Source organism: Lynx canadensis, chromosome F2, assembly GCF_007474595.2.
Source record: "Lynx canadensis isolate LIC74 chromosome F2, mLynCan4.pri.v2, whole genome shotgun sequence".
NCBI classification, from domain to species: Eukaryota; Metazoa; Chordata; class Mammalia; order Carnivora; family Felidae; genus Lynx; species Lynx canadensis.
The window spans coordinates 45507203-45535174 of record NC_044320.2 but is presented as its reverse complement, the minus strand read 5'-3'; the positions used below and the strand labels follow the sequence as shown (position 1 = coordinate 45535174).

Sequence of the window (27972 nt, the reverse complement as noted above, 5' to 3'; positions counted from 1 at the left end):
AAGAGATGACCATTAAAAAAGTTATTTCTAAATAGCTAATTATAACAGAAATCAGCAACATCTAATCTGAAAACCAGATAGTGTTATTTTGACCATCATTCTGATACCCTGAGTGGCCTCTGATTCCATCACCAAAGTCATCAACCTAGGTCAGTATCACTATTCCTGAGGTCCTCATATACTTTTCTTCTTCTCTGCAAATGCCACTTGCTTTTGAATAGCACAGATTTAGTTTACCATGCATCTAAGGATTTACCTGTATTACCCGGCACATACCTAGCTGCTTTCTCAAGCATTCTAAAGCTAGTCCCACAAATACATAAATAAGCCAGAGCACCTTCCCCAAGAACAGTCCAAATCAGCATTGCACATTAACACACACAGAAACGCCGGGAAATGCTTGTAGCTACACCACTTAGCTCAGTTACAGCAAGAACAAGGAAGAGTAACTAGTGAACTTAGCCTCTCAAGGAGAGAAATGTTTCATAGTCATGTATTTGACCATATCAAAGCAAAATCATCTTAGCAAGGTTTGCAGTTGGTTACAAAGTACATAAAACAAGAGTATGGGGAACAAACCCACACAGTCACTCTTGAACACAAACTCAAAACACACATTCTAATGACAGAGATTGGGTTCTGGTATTTTCATAAACCAGAATACAGATTTCAACATATTTCGCAAATCATATGATCAAATGAAAATGGACATGAAAGCACGTTTAATTATGTACATGTTTTTAAAAAGAGGCGCTGTTTTAAAATAGTCCACATGACAAAATTTGGCAGAGTACATAAAATAATTAACAATAAACCAAAAAGTATGGAAAACTAGGGGAAAGGTCCAAAGAACCAAAAATAGAGCATATCTTTCATCAGATTTAGAAATTATGTATATTGTATGCTTTTTTTTTTTAATGTGCATAAAGCAACTCTATGCTGCAGTTTGAGAAATCAAAAAGATTTTATTTTACAAACACACACACTGTATGACTGGAGGCATTATTTGGGCAACATAAAAAGATCCGGGAGAAACTTGTTGCTGCCATAAATCGGGGATGCGGGGTTAAAGATGGAGTGAATAAGGCATGGCAATACTTCGCACAACTTTTAGAGAGCACATCTAAAACCCAGTAACCAAAAATCAGCTGGCAAATGGCGTGAATATAACGGATTATTGTTTACTTGGAGACCAGAAATAATGAAGAAAAGGAAAACTGCAGCTTTAGATTAGTATTTTAGAAACAGTAAAACCATACTATTTTAAGTAAAAATGGATGATTTTATTATATAAAATTATGATGGGCAGAATACAGAAAATTTATTTCTCTTCTACCTTTACATATTTAAGTATGAAACAAAATGCAACAACTGGGAGAACTCATTACAAACTACCAAAAGGGATTCATTTGGTGAAATTATTCAAGTTACAAAATGCTAAGTAAATAAATGCACTTCAAAATACATGAAGTGTAACACAAGTATGAAAGTAGTGATCTTAAATGATTCCTTTAACAAAAACTAACCAACAAACAAGAAGCACAAGAAAAATATTGTCAAGTTAGAAAAGAATAAATCAAACATATTGTTCACTGGGATTATTAAACAAATTCTTTTAAAAAATAAAAACACCGAAACAAGTAATTAGGATTTAAAAAAAGAATAAGAATATTCCAGTATTATATATATTTTTTTCTATCAATGAAAGAAAGACTGGAGGCCAATTAAGTACTATAGACCCAGGTGCCTCTAAGATCACTTGCACTGAGGTCTTCTTGGCATCGACATGTAAGTGAACTTCACCATTACCCAAAGGTGAGAAAATTTATGCATTATAGAGGAAAGGAAAACAATTATGACTGCAATAGGGCAAAAAGCTTATGCATTAAAATGATTAAATGCAATGCATTCTCTAGCATAAGACTAGAATAACCTGCTCCCAAAAGAACTCTTTTGCACTTTAGTAAATCAGGGCAAAGGTTTTACCCTGAGGAAAAGGCAAATGGGAGGTCTCTGATAAGGTAGACTCTTCATAGCCAAAAAAGACACCAACCAGAAAATGTGCATTCATGTCTATAATCTGGGTTGTAAAAACCTAATAATTAAGTTCACAAACCATTTTAAAAACATAAGATGATAAATGAATACTATATATGTCATGTGGATCATATGCCAAATTACTGTATGCTATACTCCTAAGTGCTATTAATAAATACACTCAATTCATGCTACAAGAGAAAGAATTGAGACTTAATTTCACATTTCAGAATTCCTGAGTCTTATCAGAGAAAAAAACAAGTACCAAAAAACAAACAAAATAAACCTACGTTATAGTAGGGCAAATAATACAAATTTGGGTATTAAGTCAATATTACATTTATAGTTTTAAAGCTGAAGACTATGGGGACAAATATATATGTAATTCGGTGGTATTATAAACATGATTTTAAAGCTTGGTTTTTTAAAAAGGCGATTTGATCAAACAAGGCCACCTGAGTGACATCTTTAATGATGGAAAGCCCATCATTTTAAAAGAGTAGATCTTTATCTCAAAGCCTAATGATGAATATAAAAAGAAAAAGAAATTTACTTTACTAAAATTTTTTAGTACGACTGCAATGGGACAGCCCTTTGATGAAAGATCTAATGAGCGTAAAGCCAATGTAATGGAATTAGAACTTGAGTTCTAATTTGAGCCACCATCCATTAAATAATTTCCCTTTTGCCTTGCATATTACACAGTGAAAATAAAAAGGTATCTTAAGAGCACTTCAGTCCCACAATGTAGGATTTAAGCTTGTGTGAATAGGTGTAAATGGCCCTGCAATGATGCTTGCAAAAATACATTCAACCCAAAGTTAATGTCTATATTCTAACTAGTAAAGAAAAGGGAAGCAAAGTGGTCCCTCTTAAAACAACAAAACAAAACAAAACAAAACATTATCTTTTCTGGAAAGGACAAAGAACACCTAAATAATGTCATACATTTAAAATTACATACTTCTACTCATCATTGTAAGTAGGGAAGATGCAAACAACTACTCAGGGACTTTATAAATAAAGACACTAAGCAGAAAAATATTTGGGTTATTTCTTTGTTCGTAAGTACCCAGAAAGAAAACAATTAAAAAACACTAAAGTGCAGACCTATAGGCCATTGCGGGCATAATAAACGTTAAAGAGGTGCAGCCCAAATTTGCGTCTACGTTTACACTTACATATCCAGAAAATGATTCTTCCTTTAAAAAAATTGTGCAATTTAAAAACGAGTCAGTTTTGTTTGTGCCGTAATACAATTAGAACTTGTCTCTGCCCACTAGTAAGGTGACCACTAGACCTTGGACAGCACACTAGCTCTCGACAATCATACATTTTGTTAGAGTCATACAATATTGATTCCACCTCCAGAAAATGTTAGGGTCCTCTTGTTGTAGAATGAAGAGCCACTGGTATTTGGTTGATTGCCTTGAACCAGAGAGGTTTTCAGTTCCATTTCACAAGCTACAATAGCTGCATTCAGTTCCACTTGAGCTCGGTGAACTACGTAAAACATGAGGCCTATACTTATAATAATCTGTGGACAAAAATAAAACATGACAGTTAATCATATTTTACACAGAAAAACATGGAGAAATAAATCCCATAAATATTTGGCTTAGAAATGTTTCAAACGGGATGCCTCTCCAACATGGTCAGGTAAGATTTTTAAATGGGTTACACACACTTTCCATTCATTCTTTCCTTGGCTGCTTCAACTGGGAAGAGAGGGCTGAAATCTAGAAGTAACCATCAGAGGATATCAGGCTAACACGCATACATCCTTTTTAGTCCATATAAATGATGTTTGCTTGATACAAGTCAAACTCGTCTCCTGGTACCAAACAGCTTCCTTCAAGGAATAAAAAAAATAAAATAACAAAACAAAACAAAAAAGTCTAAAAAGAGGCAACAGCCGGCTAAACTTTATTAATGTAATTAATGTAATATATCTTTGCAGGACTATAAATGTCCACAGGTATTCCCAAGCCCACTTAGAGAGAAGCACTACCATTTACAAATGAACTATCTGGTGCAGCCAAACTTTAAAATATTATGAACCGCTTTAAAAAAGTGAAATGTCAATAAACTTCAAAAGAAATTAACAAGAGATCATGAACATGAAACTGTCTGTACTTAAGGAAAAGCAAAAACAAAGGAAAACATGATGATCAAGAAAAAAAATGCCAAAGGGCTATGAAAAAACGCACTGAAATCAAAATCCGGTGCTAGTCTTGACTTAACCGCTCAACTAGTGATGTGATTTCACATCACTAGGGAGGCTTCTCCCACTGTCCTATAGGAACCTGTGGTCCCTCTTTATATGTTAATGTGCTTTAACATTCTATATACAGTTCATCAGAATGTCTAGGCAGTACATATCTTCTAAACAGTATTTATTCCAAACTTCATTTGTAAGTCAGTTCTTTTGAGTTTGGAGCAAATATTCTCAGTCAACAAGGTTAGGACAGGTGATATTTAATGTCCCAGTAAGTTTCAAAGAAGTTCAAAGGCTACTCTAACCATAGTGACCCTAAAATACAACATGATATAAAATAATAGCCTATCCATAATTTTAACAGTTTTGTGGGGAAAGTATTCTAAATAGAAGCACTGAGGGTAGTGAGGGAAGTGCGGAGGCAGAGCATAGTGGGGGTGGGTTAGCGAGGGGAACTTGGAACTTGTGCAAGGGGGGGCACTAATAAATGGGTATCCAGTACTCAATAAAATTCTTATGTAAGCTTATTTATTTATTTTGTGAGAAAGAGAGAGAGCAAGAGCAGGGGAGGGGCAGAGAGAGGGAAGGAGACAGAGAGGGAGAGGGGGAGGACAGAGAGACAGAGAGAGAGAGAGAGAGAGAGAGAGAGAGAGAGAGAGACTTACAAGCAGGCTCTGCATTGTGAGCATGGAGCCCAAGGCAGGCTTGAACTAACGAACCACAAGATCATGACCTGAGCCCAAGTCAGATGCTTAACCAACTGAGCCACCCAGGTACCCCATAATTCTGAGCAAATTAGGTATTTTAAAGGTGGGCCTTCAAATGCTGTGTTTGCTCTCCCAAAAAAACAAGATATACTAACTGATATGTAAGTTTGATACCTATCAGTGTTACGGTGACACCATGGAAAGATGTGGAAAACTGACTTGGGGAGGGTGCGGGAGAGCTGCTGAGCTCTGCCTCAGACATGCTGGATTTGAGGTGCCTGTTGGATACCCAAGGCAGTGCAGTGAATGGGTCCAGAGCTTAGAAAGAAGGCTGAGCTGAAGATGTGTATTTGGGAGTCTTTACGCAAATAAACCTAATAGCAGCCACCATAATAACTGCATTTCCAGGAAGAAGAGTTTTCAGAGAAAGAACACAAAGCTTAGGCTAGAATCTTGAGGAATATCAATTGTGGGGTGCAAAGAAGAAGAGATGCTGACAAATGAACCAAGCACGTGGGAAAAAAAAAATCAAAACAGCTAAGGGAAGAAAGCGTTTTAAAAAGAATCTTAGGTTGCTGAGAGTTCAAGTCAGATGACAACTGGAAAGTATATCTGATTTTGACAAAATTAATGATGACAGCCACAGAAAATAGGCTTAGATCTAGTGAAAAACTTTTTCAGGTTTCCAGTGAGGGTAAAATCTTTACATGGGATTTTCCCCAGATGCCCTTGTAGACCCAGGGCCTGGCAATATGTGCTGATTCTTTCCCCAACATACTACCTTATTAAAGAGTTAAAAAAAAAAAAAAAAAAAGGAACAAAAACCTGTTTTATAAAGTTTCCTTATGAACACAAAAGAATCAAACACAAACAAATGGACCAGCCTTCCACAGAAAGCCATCTCCTCCACCGTCAACTAGAGAGCAGGCTGAGAGCATGAGCAGAATACCAGACAGTTAGTAGATTTCTTAGATGGAAATTGAGGGGTTTCCCACTTGAAGCGTTCTGATTTTTCTGTTAATCAAGAAAGGCAATCTGTTGAGAATGAAGTGGAAAGTGGGGACAGGAGCCAAAATTACGAGGAGTGAAGATAGGTTTGCCATAGTCATTGAGGAAATGGGGGGGTGGGAAGACAAAGGAAACAGTTAAGCTATGGGGAAATACTGAGAAACCAGAAGTTTTGCAATCATGAATTAAGTATTACCAATGTGGTTGTATGACTTCCCCCAAAACAACAGGTGCGAAACATACCAAAACTTGGATTAATCCAGGGTTTTGGCCGGTGGGTACACCGAAAAATACAGGGCATGGACAAGAGTAACTGAATTGCAAGACCACAGCATCTTAAGTTGGATTTTTGTACACAAAATAGTTGTTCCTTCCTCTGAACATCTATTTTGTATTGCTTTAATTTTACAGACACTGTGGATTCTATTTAGGTGGCTATAAAGCTCAGAGGCAGACGAGTGACTTATTTCTAGCAAATATGAGAAACCTCACGAATACACTTACTCTACTAACTTTAACCTAAGCTTCATCCTTTGTTCCCATGTTAGTTTCCCTCTTCACGTGGACTTCTTTTCCCTCTTGTTTTATTCTGTGTTCTTTTGTAAGCTGAATGAAATCCTTTCTGAAATATACTAAGTTATAAGGAACATCAACAAATAAGTCCGAGGTATAAACATGCCTTTATTTTTTTTGTTGTGGCAGTTATTGTTGTTTTTATAAACGTCTGGGCTAAAAAATATTTGCCTTTCCCCCCTGTCTTGTAGCCTAAGCTGAAATTTGTCAACTCAAAGGGTAAGAAGCTGTTGGAAAAAAACAAGACCCTATATTTTTAGAAGCACTACTGACAAATGCATGAACTACTTTGTTCTATTATAACTCCACTAATTATAGTTGAGTGATTTACTAAGATACATAGAAACAAAGTATCAAATAATGGAAAACTTATGAAAACTACTGATAATGACCAATTCTAATTACTCAAACATAATGTAATGGGAAAAAAGGTATTTCGAATGGGTTACTCATTTTCAGAAAACTAAAACAAACATAAAATGTGCTTAAATGTATGCTAAAAAAAAATCTGTCATTCAGGGGCAGCTGGGTTGCCCACTTGGTTAGGCTCTGACTCTTAATTTCAGCTCAAGTCATGATCTCACGGTTTGTGAGTTTGAGCCCCACATTGGGCTCTGTGCTGACAGCGTGGAGCCTGCTTGAGATTCTCTCTCTCTCTCTCTCTCTCTCTCTCACTCTCTCTCTGCCTCTCCCTTGTTTGCAGCCACTCTCTTTTTCTCAAAATAAAAAATAAACTTAGAAAAAATCTATCATTCATGGGGTGCCTGGGTGGCTCAGTTGGTTAAGTGTCCGACTTCAACTCAGGTTATGATCTCACGGCTCATTAGTTTGAGCCCCATGTCAGGCTCTGTGCTGAGAGCTGAGAGCCTGGATGGAGCCTGCTTCAGATTCTGTGTCTCCCTCTCTCTCTGCACCTCTCTGACTCACACCCTGTGTGTCTCTCTCTCAAAGTGAAATAAACATTTAAAAAATTTTTTTTAAAATCTATCATTCAGGTTCTTTAAAATATACACACACACACACACGCACGATACACATATATATATATATATATATATATGTATCATGCGTGTGTGTGTGTCTGTGTGTGTGTATATATATATGTACATATGTATCACTTTGTACAAACAAGTAAAAACAAAATGGATTCCCGAATAGGAAAAATGTTACAAATTTTTTCTTAAAGTAAGCCATTCAATTGATAAGCTTTATTTATAGCTCAATGTAAATATTCCTGGACTTACTAAACTTCTACTACATAAGCACAAAGAAAATCAACTCTGGCTTTATTTATCATAGTATTTTTACTATAGTAACTTAAAATTAAGAATAATGCTAAAAGCAAATTTGTAATATGATTAGCATATATTTAATAACTATAAATTAAACCTAGCAAGTGAAGAGACCAGGAAGATAAGCTGGCTATCTCAGTGTTATCTGCTCTGTAAACTATCGTCCTGGCTATGAGCATGGTTCCCACGGCCAACTACCTTGGTTCATGTCCTGGTCCAACCCCTTGTAGCTGAGACTTTAGACAAATCACTATCTACTGGTGTGCTGATAAACTAGCTCTTGGAGATCAGAGGTAGGAGTCTTGATTTGGAGCACCTGCCATTTTCCATAGTATAAATATTCCTGCCACTGCTGATGTCGCGAAGAGTTGGGGAGAGATGTACGCAATTAGTTGGACATAAGAAAAGGACATACCTTCTAGTGTTTTGGTAGGGATTAAATGAGCTTAAATATATGGCATATAAAGCTCTCAAAAGTTATTATCATTGTCTTACTAAACCATCAAAAATTTTGGTGATTGTATATTTTCATAAATCTCAGGAAGCAAATACAACACAACTAACGAAATGAATTTTGAACTCTTCCCGTTGCGACTTAAAGGCACTGAATAAATGTGCCTACATAACAGGATTTTTTTCTTTTATCAGCCTTTTATATGGAATTGTATTACCCTAAACTATATTACAATTTGCATGGTAATAATAATCCATTATGCAAATCTTACTTGAATTTGTAATGGAATACTTCAGACACTTTTATAAAGCAATCCTTTCTAAAAAAAAACCATTTTATTCTACATCAAATTGTACTAGAAAAAAATTACATTGCCAGTATAATATTTTTTAAAAATACCAATTAGAGAGTTCAATAATTTGAAGATAAAGTCAGATAAAAACCCAACCCTACCAAATCTCACTAAAATTATCTTCAGAAACATAGTATTAACAACACTTCACAAAAACTCGAAATAGAGTGATGACTGAAAATCACTGCAAAAAGAACCCTATTTTTGTCATTCCCTTTGTTTTAAGAGAATTTTTAAGAAGCATCAGTTCAGTTCTATACACTTCCATATATCCACAGTTAAAATGTAAATGTTGTAAAAATATGAAGTATGATCGAAAGAACAAGAAAAGAAATAAAAAGGAAAAATTCTCTTAAATCATTCTCAATGAAATCTGTTAGGTTTAAAATAAGCAATGCCGTACAAAAAGAAAAAAAAAAAGAGAGAGAGAGAGAGAACCCTTAGCCTTAAACTCACCTGTAAACAAAACACAAAATATCCACTAACACTCTGTTCTGCAATGACATCTTCCATTGTCCGCAGGGTGGTACCCAAGTAAGAATTCAGAAGCTGGGTAGGAAGCAGTCCAACCGAAGATGCCATCAGATAGTTGGGTAAGGAGAGATCAGTAATCTAGAAGAGCAGATTAAAGGGAATGATTCGTTATCAAGTAAAATTTCAATTTTACATAAAACTGTGTGTACAAGTCTTGCTAATGGTTTTTCCTTGGGAGTAGAAGGAGCTGAAATATTTTACAAAGCATTCTCATTTTTTAAAATGATTATAAAGGGTATACATGTAGAATGTAGATTGAGAATGAAATAAGAGTTTCAAGAAAAATTTTAATATTCCATGATTCTACCACTAAAAGATAACACTGGTGACAATCTTTTTCTTCGATGTAAATAAAATGTGCACACACGCGGATCACTCTGTAAAAACAGATTTGTAAGTTTTCCTCATGTCATTAGAAATCTTCATAAGCGTGTTTCAACGCCAGTGTGGTTACTGGGCTCTGAAGCCAGATAACCCTATAATGGCATGCCGGTGCCGAGAATTCAATGAACTCTTTTGTCTCTGAGAATCAGCATTTTCAGCTGTGACCTGAAGGTAATAACATGGTTGTTGTCAGGATCAGAAATATTAGCACAGTCAGGAGCAAATGCCTAGCACGGGACTGACTCTCGAAAAGGTAGACATGATCATTACTATACAATTATACTACCACTGTGTGGATATGGTACAATTTAAGCATTCTTCTGCTATGGAATATTTCAATTGCTTCCTTATTTGTTTCTTTGTGTATATGTGATTATGTATTTATATTTTTGCTATTATAAGTTAAAAAAAAAAAAACACTCCAATGCAAACCTTTGTATGTTAACCTGTGTGGGAGTGTCTAAAATATTCCAACAAAACTCGTCCTCTGGTATTCATGCCCTTATGTGATATTCTCCCCTAGAATGTGAGTTGGACCTAGTACTTACTCCTGGCAAACAGACTATGGCAGAAGTGAGGAGATGTTTCTCTCAAGATTAGGTTACAAAAAGAATGGACCATCAGCTGTCCTTCTAGCAGGTAAGTAGCTCCATGGAGAGCGCCATGTGCAAGGAACTAGGGTCCTCAAGCCCACAGCTAGCAAAGACCTGAGGCCAGCCAACAGCCACATGAGTGAGTCTGGAAGCAGATTCTCCCCCAGCCAAGCCTTATGATAACTAGAGTCCTGGCCAACGCCTTGATTGCAGGGTTGTGAAAGAAACCTGAGTCAGAGGCACCCAGCTATGCTGCACAGGAATTCCCAACCTACAGAAACGCTGAGATAATAGATGCTTATTTTTAAGTCACCCCCTTTTTGGAGTGTTATACAGGAAGAAATGACTAATACAATATGTATCTCCACTATTTAGGATGCATCACTAGGAGTAGAATTACTGGATCTAACAATAAAACCTGTTTTCCAAAAAAGTTTACACTGATTTACATATCAATAAATAACGCATAAGTATGTCTATTTCATCATACTCTTACCAACTTTAAGTATTAAACTTCAATCTTTCCTAATTGATGGGGTAAAAATGATATTTTATGATTGTTTAATCTATACATTTTAATATATATTAATATTAGTTTTAAAAATTTTTTTTTTCAACGTTTATTTATTTTGGGACAGAGAGAGACAGAGCATGAACGGGGGAGGGGCAGAGAGAGAGGGAGACACAGAATCGGAAACAGGCTCCAGGCTCCGAGCCATCAGCCCAGAGCCCGACGCGGGGCTCGAACTCACAGACCGCGAGATCGTGACCTGGCTGAAGTCGGACGCTTAACCGGCTGCGCCACCCAGGCGCCCCTAATTTTAAACATATTTTTGTTTGCATTTTTTATGGCTTTCCTTGTTCATATTTGCCCAATTTTACTGGAATGTTAATTTTTTTCTTATTTATTCATAAGAGCTCTTCATATATATGGGCAACCTTTGTCCATTATATTTGGCAAACATTTTCCTCTAAAGTATTCCTTATCTTTTAATTTTATGTTTTGACATACAAATGTTTCATAATTTTTGTATAATCAAATATTACCTATCTTTTCCTCTGACTTTTCTTTTCTTTTTTTTTTTTTAGCTTTAAAAGGTCTTTTTAGATTTATTTTTTTTTTTACCTGCATTTCTCTTCTGATTCTATTTTCCTTTTTAACATTTACCACTTATTCCTTCTGGAATTTAATTAAAGGTGAAGATACAGCCTTATTCCTCCCCTTCTCCAGTAGCCAGTTTTCCTAGCATTACTTCTTGAATAATTAATAACTTCTCCTATGATTTGTGATGTTTACTTTATAACAAATAAAGTAATTATATGTAAAAGGGTCTACTGGGAGCTCTAACACTATCCACTGACATCTTAAATCTTATGTTGAAACCAGATTGTTGTAAAGACTATCAGTTAATATCTGGATACAGAATTCCCTATCCTGCAAACCCCTTTATTAGTCTTCTTTTTAAAAATGCCATAACTATTCATACCTATTCATTTTTACAGATACATTTTAGGACCATTCTATCATTCAAAAAGAAAAAAAATCAGCAAATTTTCTACTGGGATTAAGGTAAATTTCTAAATTAATCTGAATAGAACTGAAATCCCCAGAATATTCAATTATTCTTATCCAGAAATGTGTCTATCATTATTCAAAACCTTTCACATCTCTTACTAAAGTTTGATGGTTTTATTCACATATTATACGTTTCTTATTCATTTATCTCTAAGCATTTGTGTTGTGGTTGCTCCTGCTTTTAATTTTGAGAGTAACTTTTCTATAGCCCCATCTAGGTTTACTTGTATGTAAGAAAGTTTTTGGCCACTTTACTAAACTTCTATTTGCTAATGTGAAGATCTGATATGTTAAAAGAGTAACCTACAGCTAGTCTAACTACAATCTAATCTAATAATCCCGTAAGTCCTATTTTCAGTAAAGCTACATTCATCTCTATGCACAGATCATTAACTGGAGATATGCCACTGCTGGTCTGGAAAGAATACTATAGTGACTGGCTAACAATTCAACTAAACAATCACTGACTCCATGTTGCCCAGGCCAAGATGTTCCGGTAGGTGCCTGCAAGGGACAGAAAGTAGGGTGCAACTTCTACCTCAAAGGATTTACAAACTGACAAGGACACATCAACTACCCCAGGAAGGGGGGCTTGAGAAGGACTGTGTGGAGCCTTAAAGAGTAAACAGGGATTAGTATGAGCTGCAGGAATAGGGGCCAAAGGGCAACCATGTAAAAAAAAAGCAGCATTCGAAATGGACTCTGAAACCTAAATATGCATTTGGCAAGCAGAGATAGGTGGGATGAGGAAGCTAAGGCGTTCTAAGAAGAGAACGAACAAGGAAATGTGATACAGAAAGTACAGGATGTATCAGTGAAGTTGGCAGTGAGGTTTGGATTGTTTACAGAGCACACGCAAGGGAAGCCTGTACAGGACAAATACTTGGGTGATACTTGTTAGGGGCCCGGAGGGAAAAGAGAAATAAGTCTGTACCCAGTAGAAAAGTACTGGGGAATGTATAGTCAAGGAATGATGTGAATCGGGTGAAGAAAGGTTCCTCTGTCAGTTTGGAGTACTTATAGGAACAGAGACCTTTCTTTAGAATAAACATGTCAAATATATAAAATGAGTAAATATGACAAAAAAATGAGTCACAAAAACTATGATACTGCAGTTAATAAGATGACATTGCATGTTGTGGAAGCTATCTTACTTTTTTAAAGTTTATTTATTTATTTTGAGAGAGAGAGAGAGAAAGGCAGAGAGAGAATCCCAAGCAGGCTCTGCACTGTCAGTGCAGTCTGATGTGGGTCTTGAACTCACAGAACCATGAGATCATGACCTGGGCTGAAACTAAGAGTCAGATGCTTACCCAACTGAGCCACCCAGGTGCCCCGCAATTTGTCTTTAAAATAAATATTTCAATTCCCAAAATGTCAGAATGCAAAGCTTTAGTCCATAGTCTTTAAATGAAGACTTAATGAAGTAATTAAGTTTCTCTAAAATGCAAAACTGACATTCAGATAGGACATCAGTAATATCCAAATGGTGATATTAAGAACAGCTCTCATAAATGTGAAACAACTCTGCAACTCAACTCTTTAGTCCTTTGTCCAAAGCAGAAAGCAAAGTTCATCAAACTGTTTTTTGACAAAACCTCATCCTAGGGAAAAAGCAAGTGTTATTGTTCAAATACATGCCCTTTCTGAAAAGATGTATATCCAAAGAAAGCATGCTATATGCTAAGATCTTACTCAGAATCTGCATCTAGCTCCATTCTTTGAAAATCATAATAAAGTGAGAATACTTGTTTCCAAAGAGACCTATCCAAACTTCTCTCTATAAGTTCTTATCCACCAACTTCTTAAAAATCTGTCTGCTTGTCCTACTTGCCAGAAAGACATTAAATGTGAGCCCAGAATACTTCCATTGGAATTCCTGCCTATAATATCCCGGGATCTTGGCTCAAGATTGTTTTCCTACTCCAAAGAACTCCTAGAAATCTCAACCTAGGATGCCATTGTTGTCCTATTAGTCGGTTTCTATGATCATAAATACTCCAGTAAGAGTTTTAGGGATGGTGAATGTTACTTGACTGCCATCCTCCCATGCTTTTAATACTCTAGAAGCACCATAAAACTATATGCATTCCTGCGGGGCTTGAACTCAGGAACCCCAAGCTCATGACCTGAGCCGAGGTCAAGGTCAGACACTTAACCAACTGAACCACCCAGGTGATCCTATGCATTCTTATTCCCAAAGGTACTGGGCTTTTTGGGGCACCTGGGTGCCTCAGTCGATTAAGCATCTGACTTCGGCTCACATCATGATCTCACAGTCTTGAGTTCAAGCCCCGCGTCGGGCTCTGTGCTGACAGCTCAGAGGCTGGAGCCTGCTTCGGATTCTGTGTCTCCCTCTCTCTGACCCTCCCCCGTTCATGCTCTGTCTCTCTGTGTCTCAAAAATAAATAAACATTAAAAAAAAATTTTTTTTAAGGTACTGGGCTTTTACTTGGGGATGTAATTCACTTCTCTGGGCCAGTGGGGGTTAATGTAGAACATTCCCTTATACCAAATAGATCCTGAAAACAAACAGCCCACCTGAGAAGGAAAAAACAAAACAACAACAACCAAAAAAAACAGAAAAAGAAAAAAAATGCTTAACTCTGAAGAGCAAGAGCCGACTTACGTTTGGGGCTGACAGTAAGAGAACCTCTATTTTCAGATGCATCACTCGACTGCTTGTGGAACCTGGGGACTGCTGTCCTCTTAGGCACTGTACTAAGTACCCTCGCCAAGGGCCTGCTGTCCTCTTAGGCACCATACTAAGTACTCTCGCCAGGCAGCCCTGCCTCAAGCCCCTCCACTTTTTCAGTTTATAGCTATTTATACAACGGTTTTACCGGCTTTAATTTAATCCACTAAGAAACTTTATCTAATTTTTACATAGAGTATCTTGACATAGATCTAATTAAGAATATAAACGTGATCTACTGTATTCAGAGGAACTCAAATTTTATCCACAGTTCTATGAATCTAATATTAGTTTTAGTGAATTATGCTTTCCTGAATTTTCTTGGTTTATACAACATGGATGCTGTTTTATTGACAAGGTTGCATTAAGGTAAATTACAATTAAACACGTATTTAATAATATTATACAGAAAAAAATCATGAATCCCCAAAATATTTATTTTTATTTTCTTATATAATTTATTGTCAAATTGGTTTCCATACAACACCCAGTGCTCATCCCAACAGGTGCCCTCCTCAATGCCCATCACCCACTTTCCCCTCTCCCCACCCCCATCTACCCTTAGTTTGTTCTCAGTATTTAAGAGTCTCTTATGGTTTGCCTCCTTCCCTCTCTGCAACTTTTTTTTCCCCCTTCCACTCCCCCATGGTCTTCTGTTAAAGTTTCTCAAGATCCATATATGAGTGAAACCATATGGTATCTGTCTTTCTCTGTATGACTTATTCCACTTAGCATAATACTCTCCAGTTTCATCCACGTTGCTACAAATGGCCATATTTCATACTTTCTCATTGCCAAGTAGTATTCCATTGTGTTTATAAACTATAATTTCTTTATCCATTCATCATTTGATGGACATTTAGGCTCTTTCCATAATTTGGCTATTGTTGAAAGTGCTGCTATAAACATTGGGGTACAAGTGCCCCTATGCATCAGCACTCCTATATCCCTTGGGTAAATTCCTAGCAGTGCTATTGCTGGGTCATAGGGTAGATCTATTTTTAATTTTTTGAGGACCCTCCACACTGTTTTCCAGAGCAGCTGCACCAGTTTGCATTCCCATCAAGAGTGTAAGAGGGTTCCCGTTTCTCCACATCCTCGCCAGCATCTATAGTCTCCTGATTTGTTCATTTTAGGCACTCTGACCAGCGTGATGTGGTATCTCAGTGTGGTTTTGATTTGTATTTCCCTGATGAAGAGTGACATTGAGCATCTTTTCAAGTGCCTGTTGGCCATCTGGCCCAAAATAATTTTTAAGAAAGGAATGATCAAAGGAAACGAAAGTGAGTACAGTTTGATCTTTTCATCTAATTACTATTTATTGATAAACTGTGTGTTTTATCATATATATATATATATCCTCAAAATACTTTATCAGTATTTCAGAAATAGTTTGAAATGGCAACTATTTGACCCTTGACCCTTGAACAAGGGTGTGAACTGTGCAGGTCTACCTGTACATGGACTTTTTCCAGTAAATACAATACAATACTGTAAATGCATTTCTCTTTCTTATGATTTTCTTAATAACATTTTCTTTTCTCTACCTTACTTTATTGTAAGAACATAGTGGATAAAACATTATTTGTATATAATAACATACAAAATATTTGTGAATTGGCTCCTTATGCTTCTGGTCAACAGTAGGCTATTAATAGTTATGTTTTCTGGGGAGTCAAAAGTTATTTATAGATTTTTGAGCAGAGGGCGGGGTTCAGTGCATTGAGAGTCAACTGTAGTATTCACTTCCAGAAATATAAAAACTTCAAAACCAGTTTAAGAAAAAATATTAACTGCCCCTTCTCCCTTCCTTTTCCCTCCCTCCCAAAATACCTCTCCCTGTGTCCCCTAGCTAGACACATCACAAGTCAGTCACACAGCTCATTCCTCCCTCATTCCCAAATCCAATCATTTGCCCTGTCTTGTCAATTCCACTTTCTAAATACCTACGAAATCTACCTACTGTCTGTTCTATTCCTATTCAATCTCTCCTCTCTAGTCTCCATACCCAGACTTAACCTGCACTCACCACCTGTGCTAATTCCTGCTGAAATCTTTTAAAAATGCAAATGTAGGGGTGCCTGGGTGGCTCAGTCTGTTGAGTACCCAACTCTCAATTTTGGCTCAGGTCATAATCCCAGGGTCATGGGAGCAAGCCTTGCATCAGACTCTGCCTTGAGGTGAAGCCTGCCTGAGTTTCCCTCTCTCTCCCTCTACCCCTCTCTCCAGCTGCTCTTTCTCTAAAATAAAAAAATAAAATAATTTTTTTAAAAACTTTAAAAATGCAAATCTAATCCTGCTTTAACTCTGACTGCCATCAGAATAAGGTTCACATTTTTCAACAGGCAAAGTGCTTCACGCCCTAGCCTCTGATTATCTCATGCTTCAAATCACATTATGTTCCAGGCACATCAAAATTCTCTTGTTCTTAGAACACTTCTTGCTCTTTTTTCCTTTTGGGCCATTGTACATTGTTCCTTCTGGAGAGGAAATTCACACCTCCTCCCACTCCTCTACTTGGGCAAAAGTCCTACACTGTCTTTCACTACTCAGTCATCAGTGTCTCTAGCAAACCTTCCCTAAGCTTCCAGGTCTGCATTAGGAACAGCATTCAAGTTCTCTGACAGGACACTAGGCACTGTCACTCCCCAGTCCCCTTCACACTAGTGAGTAACCGAAGACTTCACCATCTGTTTGCCCTTCACCCCTTCCCCAGACTATAAATTTTGTAAAGAAAGGGACCTATCTGTCTTATTCTTCACTGTGTCTCTAGTCTTCAGCAAGATGCCCATTATATATTATTAGTTGCTAAATATATGTTCATTGGATGCTGACTGTATCAACATCAGAACTGTTTTATAAATGTGGAGACTTACAATAATTGCCAGTTTTTAAACAGGTTAGGATGCAAGTCTACTTGTAATCATCTGTTCTGAAATTGAGAATACCTTCCTCTGTCCCCCAAAAGGAAATCATGTTATAAATGGAAATTATCAGCAAAATGTATGCCATAGTATACCCAGAATGCGATTTCTCCACTAGACTGTAAGCACCTTAAGGGATTTGGGATGAACTTTACGTTATGTACTGCGATAACTCTAGCATCTAGAACAGCCGTGGGCACAGATTAGACACTTACTAGTTACTTATTAAGTGAACACTGAATAAATACTAAAAGCATTTCCAGTAATCTCTGAGGTCAAACTAATGTCAAGGCTGAGACCTTCTGGTTAAGTAGCAACTGTGAAAGTACTGAGAAAGTCTTGGTACCGGAAAGAAAAAAACAAGGCAGGGGCTCTGAGAGACCCTACTCTAACAGCTGAAGAGGCTTTCAATGTACAGGCTTCTACTGACAAAGATGGTTAGGTCACTAGGTCTATTTACAATGCAGAGGCCATCTTCACATACACAGACTTTTTCCTTAGTTTGATGTCCCTAAATGAGGAATTGTTTTTAATGGTTCGTAAATATTTTAAGAGTCACAGATCCATTTGAGAATCTGATTAATACACACACACACACACACACACACACACACACACACACACACAAAACCCTTTCCCCAGAAAATAAATACACTCATACTTCACTGCATATAATTTCTGGAACACAGTCAAAAAGATCTTATTATAGAGTTGAAAAACTATATAGGCTAATTATTTTTACTCACCCAACAAAAATTTATCAAATGCCTTCTTATACATAAGACCCAGCTCTCAGCAGGGATACAAATACAAAGATAGAAAACCATAGTTGACTGTGTGGTCACTGTCTGTCATTCTGTGCCAGATTTAATAACCACAATGTTCATTACATCCAGTAAGAGGCCACAAAAATCATTTACAACATTTACTCACAATGTTATATAAGGAAAGCACATGCAGCCATCAAGGCAAAGACTAGAAAAATAAACACTAAAATGTTAATGACTGTTTTCTTCTTTGTACTTACTATACTTTGCAAATTTTACAATGAACACTGCTAAAGAAATATTGTTGAAGTTTTAATAAGACTTGTCTGCTTTTAAAGAATTTTTTTTTTTTTTTTTTTTTTTTTTTTTTTTTTTTTACCTAGGAAGGGGTAATAAGACATTCAGTATGTGTTAAAAGATGCACTAGGCTAGAGATACTGATTTGTGAATTGTAAGCCCAAAGATGAAGCATAAAAACCACAGAAACTGATGAGATAACTGAAGAAAAGCAGAAAGAGGGGCAAACAGTTTCAAGGAAGTAATGGCCAGCTGTACTCCGTGTACTGTGGGGCCTAAGGGTGTGAGTTGAGGTGGCATCACATTTGTCAACTTGGCCATATGTGACCCTTCAGAGACAGACCCCAAGCTCCTTCAAAATACAGCCTGATCTCCATCTTTCTATTCCCTCCAAACTGTACCACTGGCAGTGAATCAGTGAATTTTAACAGGGAGAAGAAAGGATCATTAGATACAATGGTACAGTGACAAGTATCATAACCCATCAACTATACTTGAATCTATGGTTATATCCATGATACAGACAAAGAATTTAAGACGAGAAAACATTTTTTTTTTCAACTTTTTTTTTTTTTTTTGGGACAGAGAGAGACAGAGCATGAACGGGGGGAGGGGCAGAGAGAGAGGGAGACACAGAATCGGAAGCAGGCTCCAGGCTCCGAGCCATCAGCCCAGAGCCTGACGCGGGGCTCGAACTCACGGACCGCGAGATCGTGACCTGGCTGAAGTCGGACGCTTAACCGACTGCGCCACCCAGGCGCCCCGAGAAAACATTTTTTTTAACATTTATTCATTTTTGAGAGTGAGAGAGACAGAGAACGAGCGGGGGAGGGGCAGAGAGAGAGAGACACAGAATCCAAAGCAGGCTGCAGGCTCTGAGCTGTCAGCACAGGGCCCGACGCGGGGCTCGAACTCACGAACTGCAAGATCATGACCTGAGCTGGAGTCGGACACTTAACCAACTGAGCCACCCAGGCACCCCAGCTAACGCATACTTCTTTAAAATGGTTCCAATGAGAAGTGAGCCAGGGTTAGGGGTCAGGCCGTGCACTTTTAAATTTACTAAGTTATTCATTTCTATTTTGTTTGCATTTTACTCGCAGTGCACATATATTTATTGCTTTTGTTTTCAAAAACATAATTTGTCAGGGGCACCTGGTGGCTCAGTCCGGTAAGCAGCCGTCTTTGGCTCAGATTGTGATCTCACGGTTCATGAGTCTGAGCCCCAGATCTGACTCTGAGCTGGCAGTGAAGCCGGCTTGATATTCTCCCTCCCTCTCTCTCTCAAAATAAATAAACCAAAAAAACCCCCCAAAAAACAAAAAAAACCCACACTATTAAAAAATATATTTAATTTTGTTAAATACAAAGGTAAATAAGACACATAGCAGAGCATAAGGGCCTCTTCCTACAGTTGCAGGGCTCAGCTTAATGGTTGCTTTATTACAGTGACTGATGAAGCTCTAATACAAACTTTTTCTATAAAATGCCAGGCAAGAAATATTTTAGGCTTTGTAGGCCATAGGGTCTCTACTGCAACGGGGCCATTTTAGCTTAAAAGTGAGCCACAACTAATATAAATATGAATGACCATGGCTGTAGTCCAATAACACTATTTAGACACTGAAATTTGAACTTCATGTAACTCTGACATGCACAAAATAGTCTTTTGACATTTCTTCCGATCATTTAAAAATGAAAAAACCTGGGGTGCCTGGGTGGTTTAGTTAGTTAAGCGTCTGATTTCAGTTTAGGTCACAATCTCATGGTTCCTGAGTTCAAGCCCTGTGTCAGGCTCCACACTAACAGGGCAGAGCCTGCTTGGGATTCTTTCTCTCCCTCAATCTCTCTGCCCCTCCCAACCCCACCCCAACCCCCCTCCCCTGCGTGTAAGTTCTCTCTCTCTGTCTCTCTCTCTCTCCAAATAAATAAATAAACTTTAAGAAGATGAAAAAAACATTTTTGGTTTGTATACCATATAATATCAGACAGTGGACCTAGTCAGGGACCACAGTTTGCTGACCCCTTGTTGTAGAGTCCTGGGATGATGTCTAATTCAACTATGTAGGACTGTGCCCAGAGCCTGACACGTGGGAAGTCCTCCATAATATTTATGTGATGTGCTATAGGGCAAGTGCTCTGAAACTAGAACCAAGAAATCTCTGAGAAATTCAGCTCTTCTTGGAACAACAATGGAATACTGGGTAAGTTCATGACTACCATTTACTAACTGTATGCTCTTGGGTTACTTTGCCACTTTGCATCTCAGTTGCCTTAGTGGTAAGATGAGGTTTAGGGTTGATATGAGCATCAAACAAGTCACTATGTGCCTGTGAGAACAGTGCCTGGCAGTTAGTAAGTGCAATACAAATATTTCTGTTAAATTACAAAAGAAAAAAAACTCTGAGTTTCTTTTTTTTTTTTCTTTTTTTTTTTTCAACGTTTATTTATTTTTGGGACAGAGAGAAACAGAGCATGAACAGGGGAGGGGCAGAGAGAGAGGGAGACACAGAATCGGAAACAGGCTCCAGGCTCCGAGCCATCAGCCCAGAGCCCGACGCGGGGCTCGAACTCACGGACCGCGAGATCGTGACCTGGCTGAAGTCGGACGCTTAACCGACTGCGCCACCCAGGCGCCCCAAAACTCTGAGTTTCAATGCCCTCCTTTTGGAATGCAGAGGATAGAGAGAAGGAAATGGTAAATAATGAGCAAAGTATATATTTAGTCACATCACATAACAAGTATTATTAAACACACTTTACAACAGAAAGTATGGCTCAAAAGAGTAACTATAAGTATCTCAAGACGTCACACTGAATATCAGGACCAAATCTGATTTCAAGGGTGTGATATCTGTCCTCTATATCACTCCACCTTTTAGGCAAGGATAGCCCCTCAAAGGACTGCTGTAATGATTAAGGAGGATCACGTATATTAATTTGTTCTGCAAACTGCAAAGTGGTATATAACATATGAATAAGAGAATCTTTCACGCTTTGCTTCATGTTTTTATTTTAGGTTTCAAAAATTAAATGATGATGGAAACAAAATTTCCCATGGGGAACTATGTAAGAAAAGGAACCTACAACACCTTTGACTTTTTAAGTTTTTCTATGACCAAAGTAAAAAAAGAGAATGACTTTTAGGATCTCCCTTCTGGCAGCTGCAAGTATCATTATGAATTCTGTTACTCATAACAACCAATTATCACATAATATTTTGGGGATTAAAACTGACATTTCACAGAAGGTAACTGCAAACTGTAGAAAAGTCCAGCTGTCTCCAAGGGAGCATCTTAGAACAGAACTTACAAGACCATTCTAATGCTCATTAAATATAGGATGGGATGTTCTTCTTGTGAATGTTTTCAGTTTTCAACTTTACAGACAAGTTTCTGCTAGACGACTTTACTCTTTTAGGATTCCAGCTCCTTCTACACCTCCACCAACCGTCCTTCTCTATTAAGAACTAGTGTGTTTTCCAGCAACTGATAAAAAGGAAAACTTGGAAGTTGCAAAGCTACAGGCAAGACTTGCTGTTTGAATCTGAAATACCAATCTTAGAATGCTTGGGATTCAAGAAGTTAACACATCAAAAAGCATTTAGTAACCAAGGAATGGCAGGAGATAGGCTGCAGAGGTATGTATGCTGTGAGGGTTTGGAATTTATCCTGAGGGGAAAAGAAAACCCACTTGAGAGTTTCCTGCAGGGGAGTAACAAAATCAGATTTCTCTGGATACAGAAAAAACTGGAAATCCTTAGCCCAAAGGCAAGGAAACCAGGTAGGAGGCTTAGACGCCTCAACCAGACTGATGGCAGTGGGCCAAACCGAAGTGTTCAGGAGGCAGAATCCACAGGGTTTAGCCAAGATTAGTTGTGGGGGAGAAAGGAGGTAATCAAGTGACAGAGTCATGAAGACTGCTACCCAAACACCCCAGTTTTATCTCCTTCCTGGCACATGCATTGCTCTTTTGAAATCAGCGCTGGCCACGTAACTTGTTCAGGCAGTGAAAGGTGGGATTATATCCAGATGAAAGCTTTAAAACCCAGTAGGCAATCCACTGTGTCCCAGTAACCAAGTGAAAGAGGGTGGCTCTGTCAGCCTGGATCCCAGGGTAAAAGTGACATAAAGCAAAGATTCCCTGCCCCTTCCCCAAACCAAGCTGAATCTGGATCTGTCAACAGGTAAGCAAACCTTTAATTCTGAACCTACTGAGATGGAGGGGTTTTCACTACCGCACAATGTAGCCTGTCCCGACCGAAGTTGTAAGAAACGCTCATCCTAGGGGTGCCTGAGTGGCTCAGTCAGTTAAGCGGCTATTTCTTGATTTTGGCTCAGGTCAAGATCTCATGGTTCAGCTCCAGAGTTCGAGCCTTGCATGCGGCTCTGCACTGACAGCATGGAGCTTGCTTGGGATTCTCTATTACTCCCCCACACTTGTGCTCTCTTCCTCTCTCTCAAAAGAAAGAAAGGAAGGAAGGAAGGCAGGAAGGAAGGCAGGCAGGCAGGCTCACCCTAGAGGTGTGTCCATAAAGAACAGTAGTTAGAAGCACACATAAACTATAAGTCTATATATCTGTCTTAATAGGCAGTAATAACTACAGATACAACATTAAAAATGGGGAGGGAGGAGCTTTAACTATTTCCCAGCAAAAACAATAGCTACATTTTTTAAAAAGGAAAAAATTTAAATATGTACTTGGGAAATTATATTTCTTATGATCTAAGAATTGATACTATAGAGTGTTATGTACTTTTTTCCTATTTCAACAGTTTCAAAAGTGGAGGGTCAGCTTGCATATCCCTTTTTAGCACAGACCAGATGGGAAGAGCAAAGAAATATGGTTAATAACAGACACAAAGCAAGGGAAAACCCCTTTTGTTCTATATGTTAACCATTACAATCAACTTCTGCCTCTATGTAAATACCACTTACCTCCACCGCTAATAATAATAATTGCTAACAAAGACTGAGAATTGACTATGTGTCAGGCAAAGGCCACCTTCACTGCACTAGCTTATTTAACCTTCATAACTCATCATGGGCTAATCAAGGACTATTTCCAAAGCCTATGCCTCTCATGATCACTATATCTCACTTAAAGTAAGCTCAGATAAATTTCTTTAATCATGGACATTAAGAAAATGAGTTTTAAGTGGAATAGAGGAGAAAGAGGGGGGAGGAAGATCTTTAAAAAGACAGGAAGGGAAAAAGAAAACAAGAGAAATATGCCTGGGAAGCAAGGCAGCTGTGGGCAGTCAGAGGTTTATGGGGATACAGAGGGTGGAAGTAGAATGATGTTATACAAAGCAGAAGAGAAAGTCAAACTATAGCAGTCTAAATCAGTCTAACCTAAGCTTTCTTTTCATCCACATACCCTGGGTGAATTCAGTAAGCTTTTTGGTTGAAAGAACTACTAAAGCAGATAGTTAAGAATAACAGAAATGACCAAAGAGAAAGTAACAGACTATATCCACTGGCTCTACAACCCACCCTGCTTAGGGCTAGAAGTAAGAATTTTACAGTATAACGCACCTTATCAGCCCATCTTGGTTCCCAACCTCGGCTCCCCACCTGGTAGGTGAGTGACCCTGAACAAGTCACTGGAGGGCTGAGCGTCTGTCTCTTCCCCAGTAAAACTGTGCCAATAATATCTATTTCAAGAGAACATTTTTCTTTTTTTCCTTCTTTTCTCTTGAACCCACAGCACCAACTTGAGACTTGCCCCTTGTCAAGTGTGGTTTCAACTACATAATTACGTTCAATTATTTCCAAGCACAAACTATAACTTTTTATTCACAGATTTAAAAAGACATTATAAAAAAAAAAACCTGTCCTACCTTTAATTAATAAATATATAATGAATCCTCATTATATAACCAGGACTACACTACGTACTAAATATGCGATGCAGAAATAGAGCCATGGGTTGAGACCCTATCATCAAACCATAGCGCAGAGTTTTACTTTACCATTTATTTAGTACTTAGATGCCCTTGGGTAATCAAATAGTAATGGTGACAAAAACCAACATGTGTTTGTTAAGCCAGGCTCTACTGCATGTATTTACCTATGTAACGGTCTCAATAATCCTATGAAGTAGCTACCACTACTTCCCCCATTTTTCAAATAAGGAACTGACCACAGAGTGGATAAGCAACTTGACCAAGGTCACCAGACTGTATGCAGACGACAGGCCTCTAGAGCACCAGTCCTGTGCTCCAAACTATTAAACAAGAGTCTACACTATACGCATAAGCACATTCTCCAGGGCTGTTTTAAAGATTACAAATAATATTTGTGAAGAGCTTAGGATAGTAAGCACACAGTAGGTGAACAAGAAAACACACAAGGATGCAAGCCATACTGGAGAACAAAGCAAACGTTAGAAGGAAATTATTCGGGTTCCTTAGTCCCAACCCTCTTCCAAAGTCTTAGGACACTTGATCTATTATTATCCAACATAAGGTCAAAGTTCCATGTTTATACTTCATACTACAGATTGTTGTAAAAGGGAAAAATTTAAGTCAAAAAACATATCAAACCACCATAAACACCGAACTTTCTCTTCACAGAAAACCCCTTAGCTATCTCCATGCCTCCATAAGCTTCATTCTACAACCATTGCTGATGTTGGTCAGAATGAACATGAGATTTGCAAAAGACGTTTAAAAAAAGAAAAGAAAAAAAAATTCTTAATTTCATCACAAAAATGGGGTAGGTTGATTAGAGTTATTCTTTTTTTTTCTTTAGATAAACTGCGAGTTTATTCATGTTGTTTAACCTGATGGTTACAGCTTGGTAAAGTTATATATTGCTTTAAGAGCGATTGGTGGTGATAAAAAATTATTCACAAAAATGAATCAGAAGTCATTTGGGCTTTAAAAGGATACCACACTCCTAAAAATACCAATTTTTATCTTTTAGGAATGGGTGGTTGGAATTATTCTTAATACAAAGCAAAATGAGAAAGTTTCGAGACAATTTGTTTTTGAAGCAATACAATGTATCAGAATCACTAACAGAATATAAAATACATCTATCCCTATGGTTTTGAATGCTGTATCTCTTAACTTCCATACAGTTTTATTTAAGTCAAGCTGAAGGGCTGAGTTCCTAGAAATCTCTGTATGAACTCTTTGTAGTTTTGAATCATTGAATTTGGGGAACTCAGTAATCTAGTTCAACCCCTTCACTTTAGAAAAGAGGAAAGCAAGGGAAGAGAGAGTTAATCATTCGTTCCAAAGTCATTAAGTTTGTAAAGACTGGCTTCCTTTCTTCCAGTCGGATGATCTCCTCCTCAGTTGCACTGAGCTAGAGAAAGCTAAATTGGATAAGCAGAACATACCAGTATCGGGCAAAAAAGAAAAAAAGGTACGTGTGTATAAAGAAAAATATATGCTCACTAGGCAAAAGGTCATACGTCCTATTTTGTTTTATCCTCTACCTAGTGATTTCAAAATGAAGTTCCTCCAAAGAAAAATGAACTGGAGGATTTCTCCCTTTGCATTGTACCAAAGCAAACTACTTTATACTTTATGGAGAAAAGGCCTACTACAAATTTTAGGAAACTCTGTAATATGGAGTCTGAAGCTACGCCCTCCACTGTTTACCCAAACACTTCCTTTAGCCCCCGTGTCCTTAAAAACTTGAGTTAAAACCCGGGATGCATTTATGCAGGCAAGAGGGAAAGCTAGGAATGTGAAGCCGTCACTCCCTGTCTGTTGCCAAAGCTGCTACAGAAATAAGATGGCAAATGTATAACATGGACATTTTCATTCATTTCTCCTTAAAGTTAAAAGGACTCTTCGTTTTTAATCAAACTTATACGCCAAAAAGGAGTAGTTCTTTCTCTACCAGATGTCCCTTTGAGGCCCCGACTTAAAATCGGTTTCATTTGTGTAAGATTCCTCAGCGTGCGACGCAAAGTGATCGGAACTCCTGTTTGTCAATGTCACTTCTCTGTTGGCATTTGTCTGATGGAGCGCCCTCCCAGGGCCGTCACAAGACCGCTGGAAAACAGCCCTGGAAACGGATGGGGGCAGCGGGATACCACTTACCGAGAACACTGCATTCTGAAGCCCAAAAGGTATGGGGGTCAGTCTGGCCAGCGCCACCACTTTCAGGCCGCTTCCTCCCTCCACCACGCGAATAACGGCGCTCAGCTTCTCGCTGCTCTGGATCCTGGCGGCCACCCAGGAGGTGAGGAGCCGCTTGCAGACCACATGGGCGATGAAGGTGCCGATGAGGACGCCCACCACCATAAGTCCCATGCCCAGCACGAAGCCGTACAGGTAGCCCGCGGCCACGTTGAGCACGATGTAGCCCCAGCCGCAGGGGAACGACACCACGATGAAGCCCACGACGAAGAGCAAGACCCCCAGCAGCGAGTCGAGGCTTTCCACCCAGAGCAGGAGGTGCTGCAGGTAGCGGCGGACCAGGGCCAGGGAAGCGAAGCACAGCGCGGCCAGCACGCACACCAGCACGAGGCTCCGGCACCAACAGGTGCTGCCGAGGCAGCAGCAGCGCCAGTTTCTCACCTCCGCCACGCCGACCACCACGCCGCCGCCGCTGCCGCTCCCGGGGCCGCCCGCCAAGGCCCCGCCCGGCGCCGGCAGCTCCGAGGCCGCAGGCGGACCGTGGCGCTCCAAATAGGCGCCGAGCAGGGCGCCGGAGGCAGCCGCCGCCGCCGCTGCCGCGCTCGCCCCGCCCCCGCGAGGGAGGCGATCCGCCGCGTCGTCCCCGCCCGCCGCCCGCGGCGTGGCCCAGCGGGCTGGCAGCTCCGCGCGGCCCCGGAGGGCGGCGTGCTGCAGGAGCCGGGGGAGTGCCTGGAGCAGGCTCCCGCCGGGGCTCCACATGCCTCGGCCGGCGCGGGCCCTCAGCCGGCCAGCCCCCCCGCCGCGGCGCCTGTCAGGCGGCGGCTCTTCATGGCGCCCCTCACGCCCTGCCTGACTCTCTGCGTCCGCTCAGGGGGCAGGAGACGGCCGGGGGTGAGGGTAAGGACTCAGCGGCGGAGGGACGGGTCGGGCTGAGAGTGTGAAAACTCTGGACCCAGCACCGGCCGGGCCCGCCCCTTTTCGGCCAGAGGAGGCGGGGCCTCGGCGCGGGGGCGGGGCCTAGCGCGAGCGGCGTTCTGGCACCGCCCCCCGTGACGCACAGTCCAGCCCACTACAAGGACCGGTTGGAGGGGGTCTGCGGCCGGGTGGTCCGGCCGGGGCTGGGGCTGCTGGGGGAGCCGTTTGGAGGAGAGAAGGATCCGAGGGGACGCGGGCACCGGAGAGGGGAGGAGGGGGCCGTCAAGTGGAGGGTGTGGTGACGGGCTGGGGGCCCAGCGCGCTCCCGGCCTCCGGTGGCGGGCGCGCGCGTGCCTCGTATCCGGGCGCGCGCTCTTTGCCCCCGGACCCAGTCCCAGTCCGCAAGCTGCTTGGATCCTTGCCCATTGCTTATTGGGCGTTTCTGCAGTAACCTCTGGTCCGACGGAGCGACTCTTGAGACGCTCACATCCACAGCTCCTTTGGCGACACTTGGAGGGAGAAGAGTTCTCGATGTGCTCTGAGG

The 27972-nt window shown here is 39.7% G+C and overlaps 1 protein-coding gene across 2 annotated transcripts; it reads right to left on the bottom strand.

Moving 5' to 3' along the window:
- Positions 1-458: 458 nt before the first annotated feature.
- Positions 459-27469, bottom strand: TMEM64 (transmembrane protein 64). 2 transcript variants are annotated; one of them, XM_030304092.1, is made up of 3 exons: positions 26475-27469; positions 9098-9253; positions 459-3574 (listed from the first exon to the last, which is right to left on the bottom strand). In XM_030304092.1, exons 1-3 carry the CDS (start codon positions 27270-27272, stop codon positions 3383-3385), a joined length of 1146 nt encoding a protein of 381 aa, XP_030159952.1. In that variant the 5' UTR covers positions 27273-27469; the 3' UTR covers positions 459-3382. The 2 variants fall into 2 exon arrangements, with proteins under 2 accessions (XP_030159952.1, XP_030159954.1); XM_030304094.1 differs by lacking the exon at positions 9098-9253.
- Positions 27470-27972: the final 503 nt, after the last annotated feature.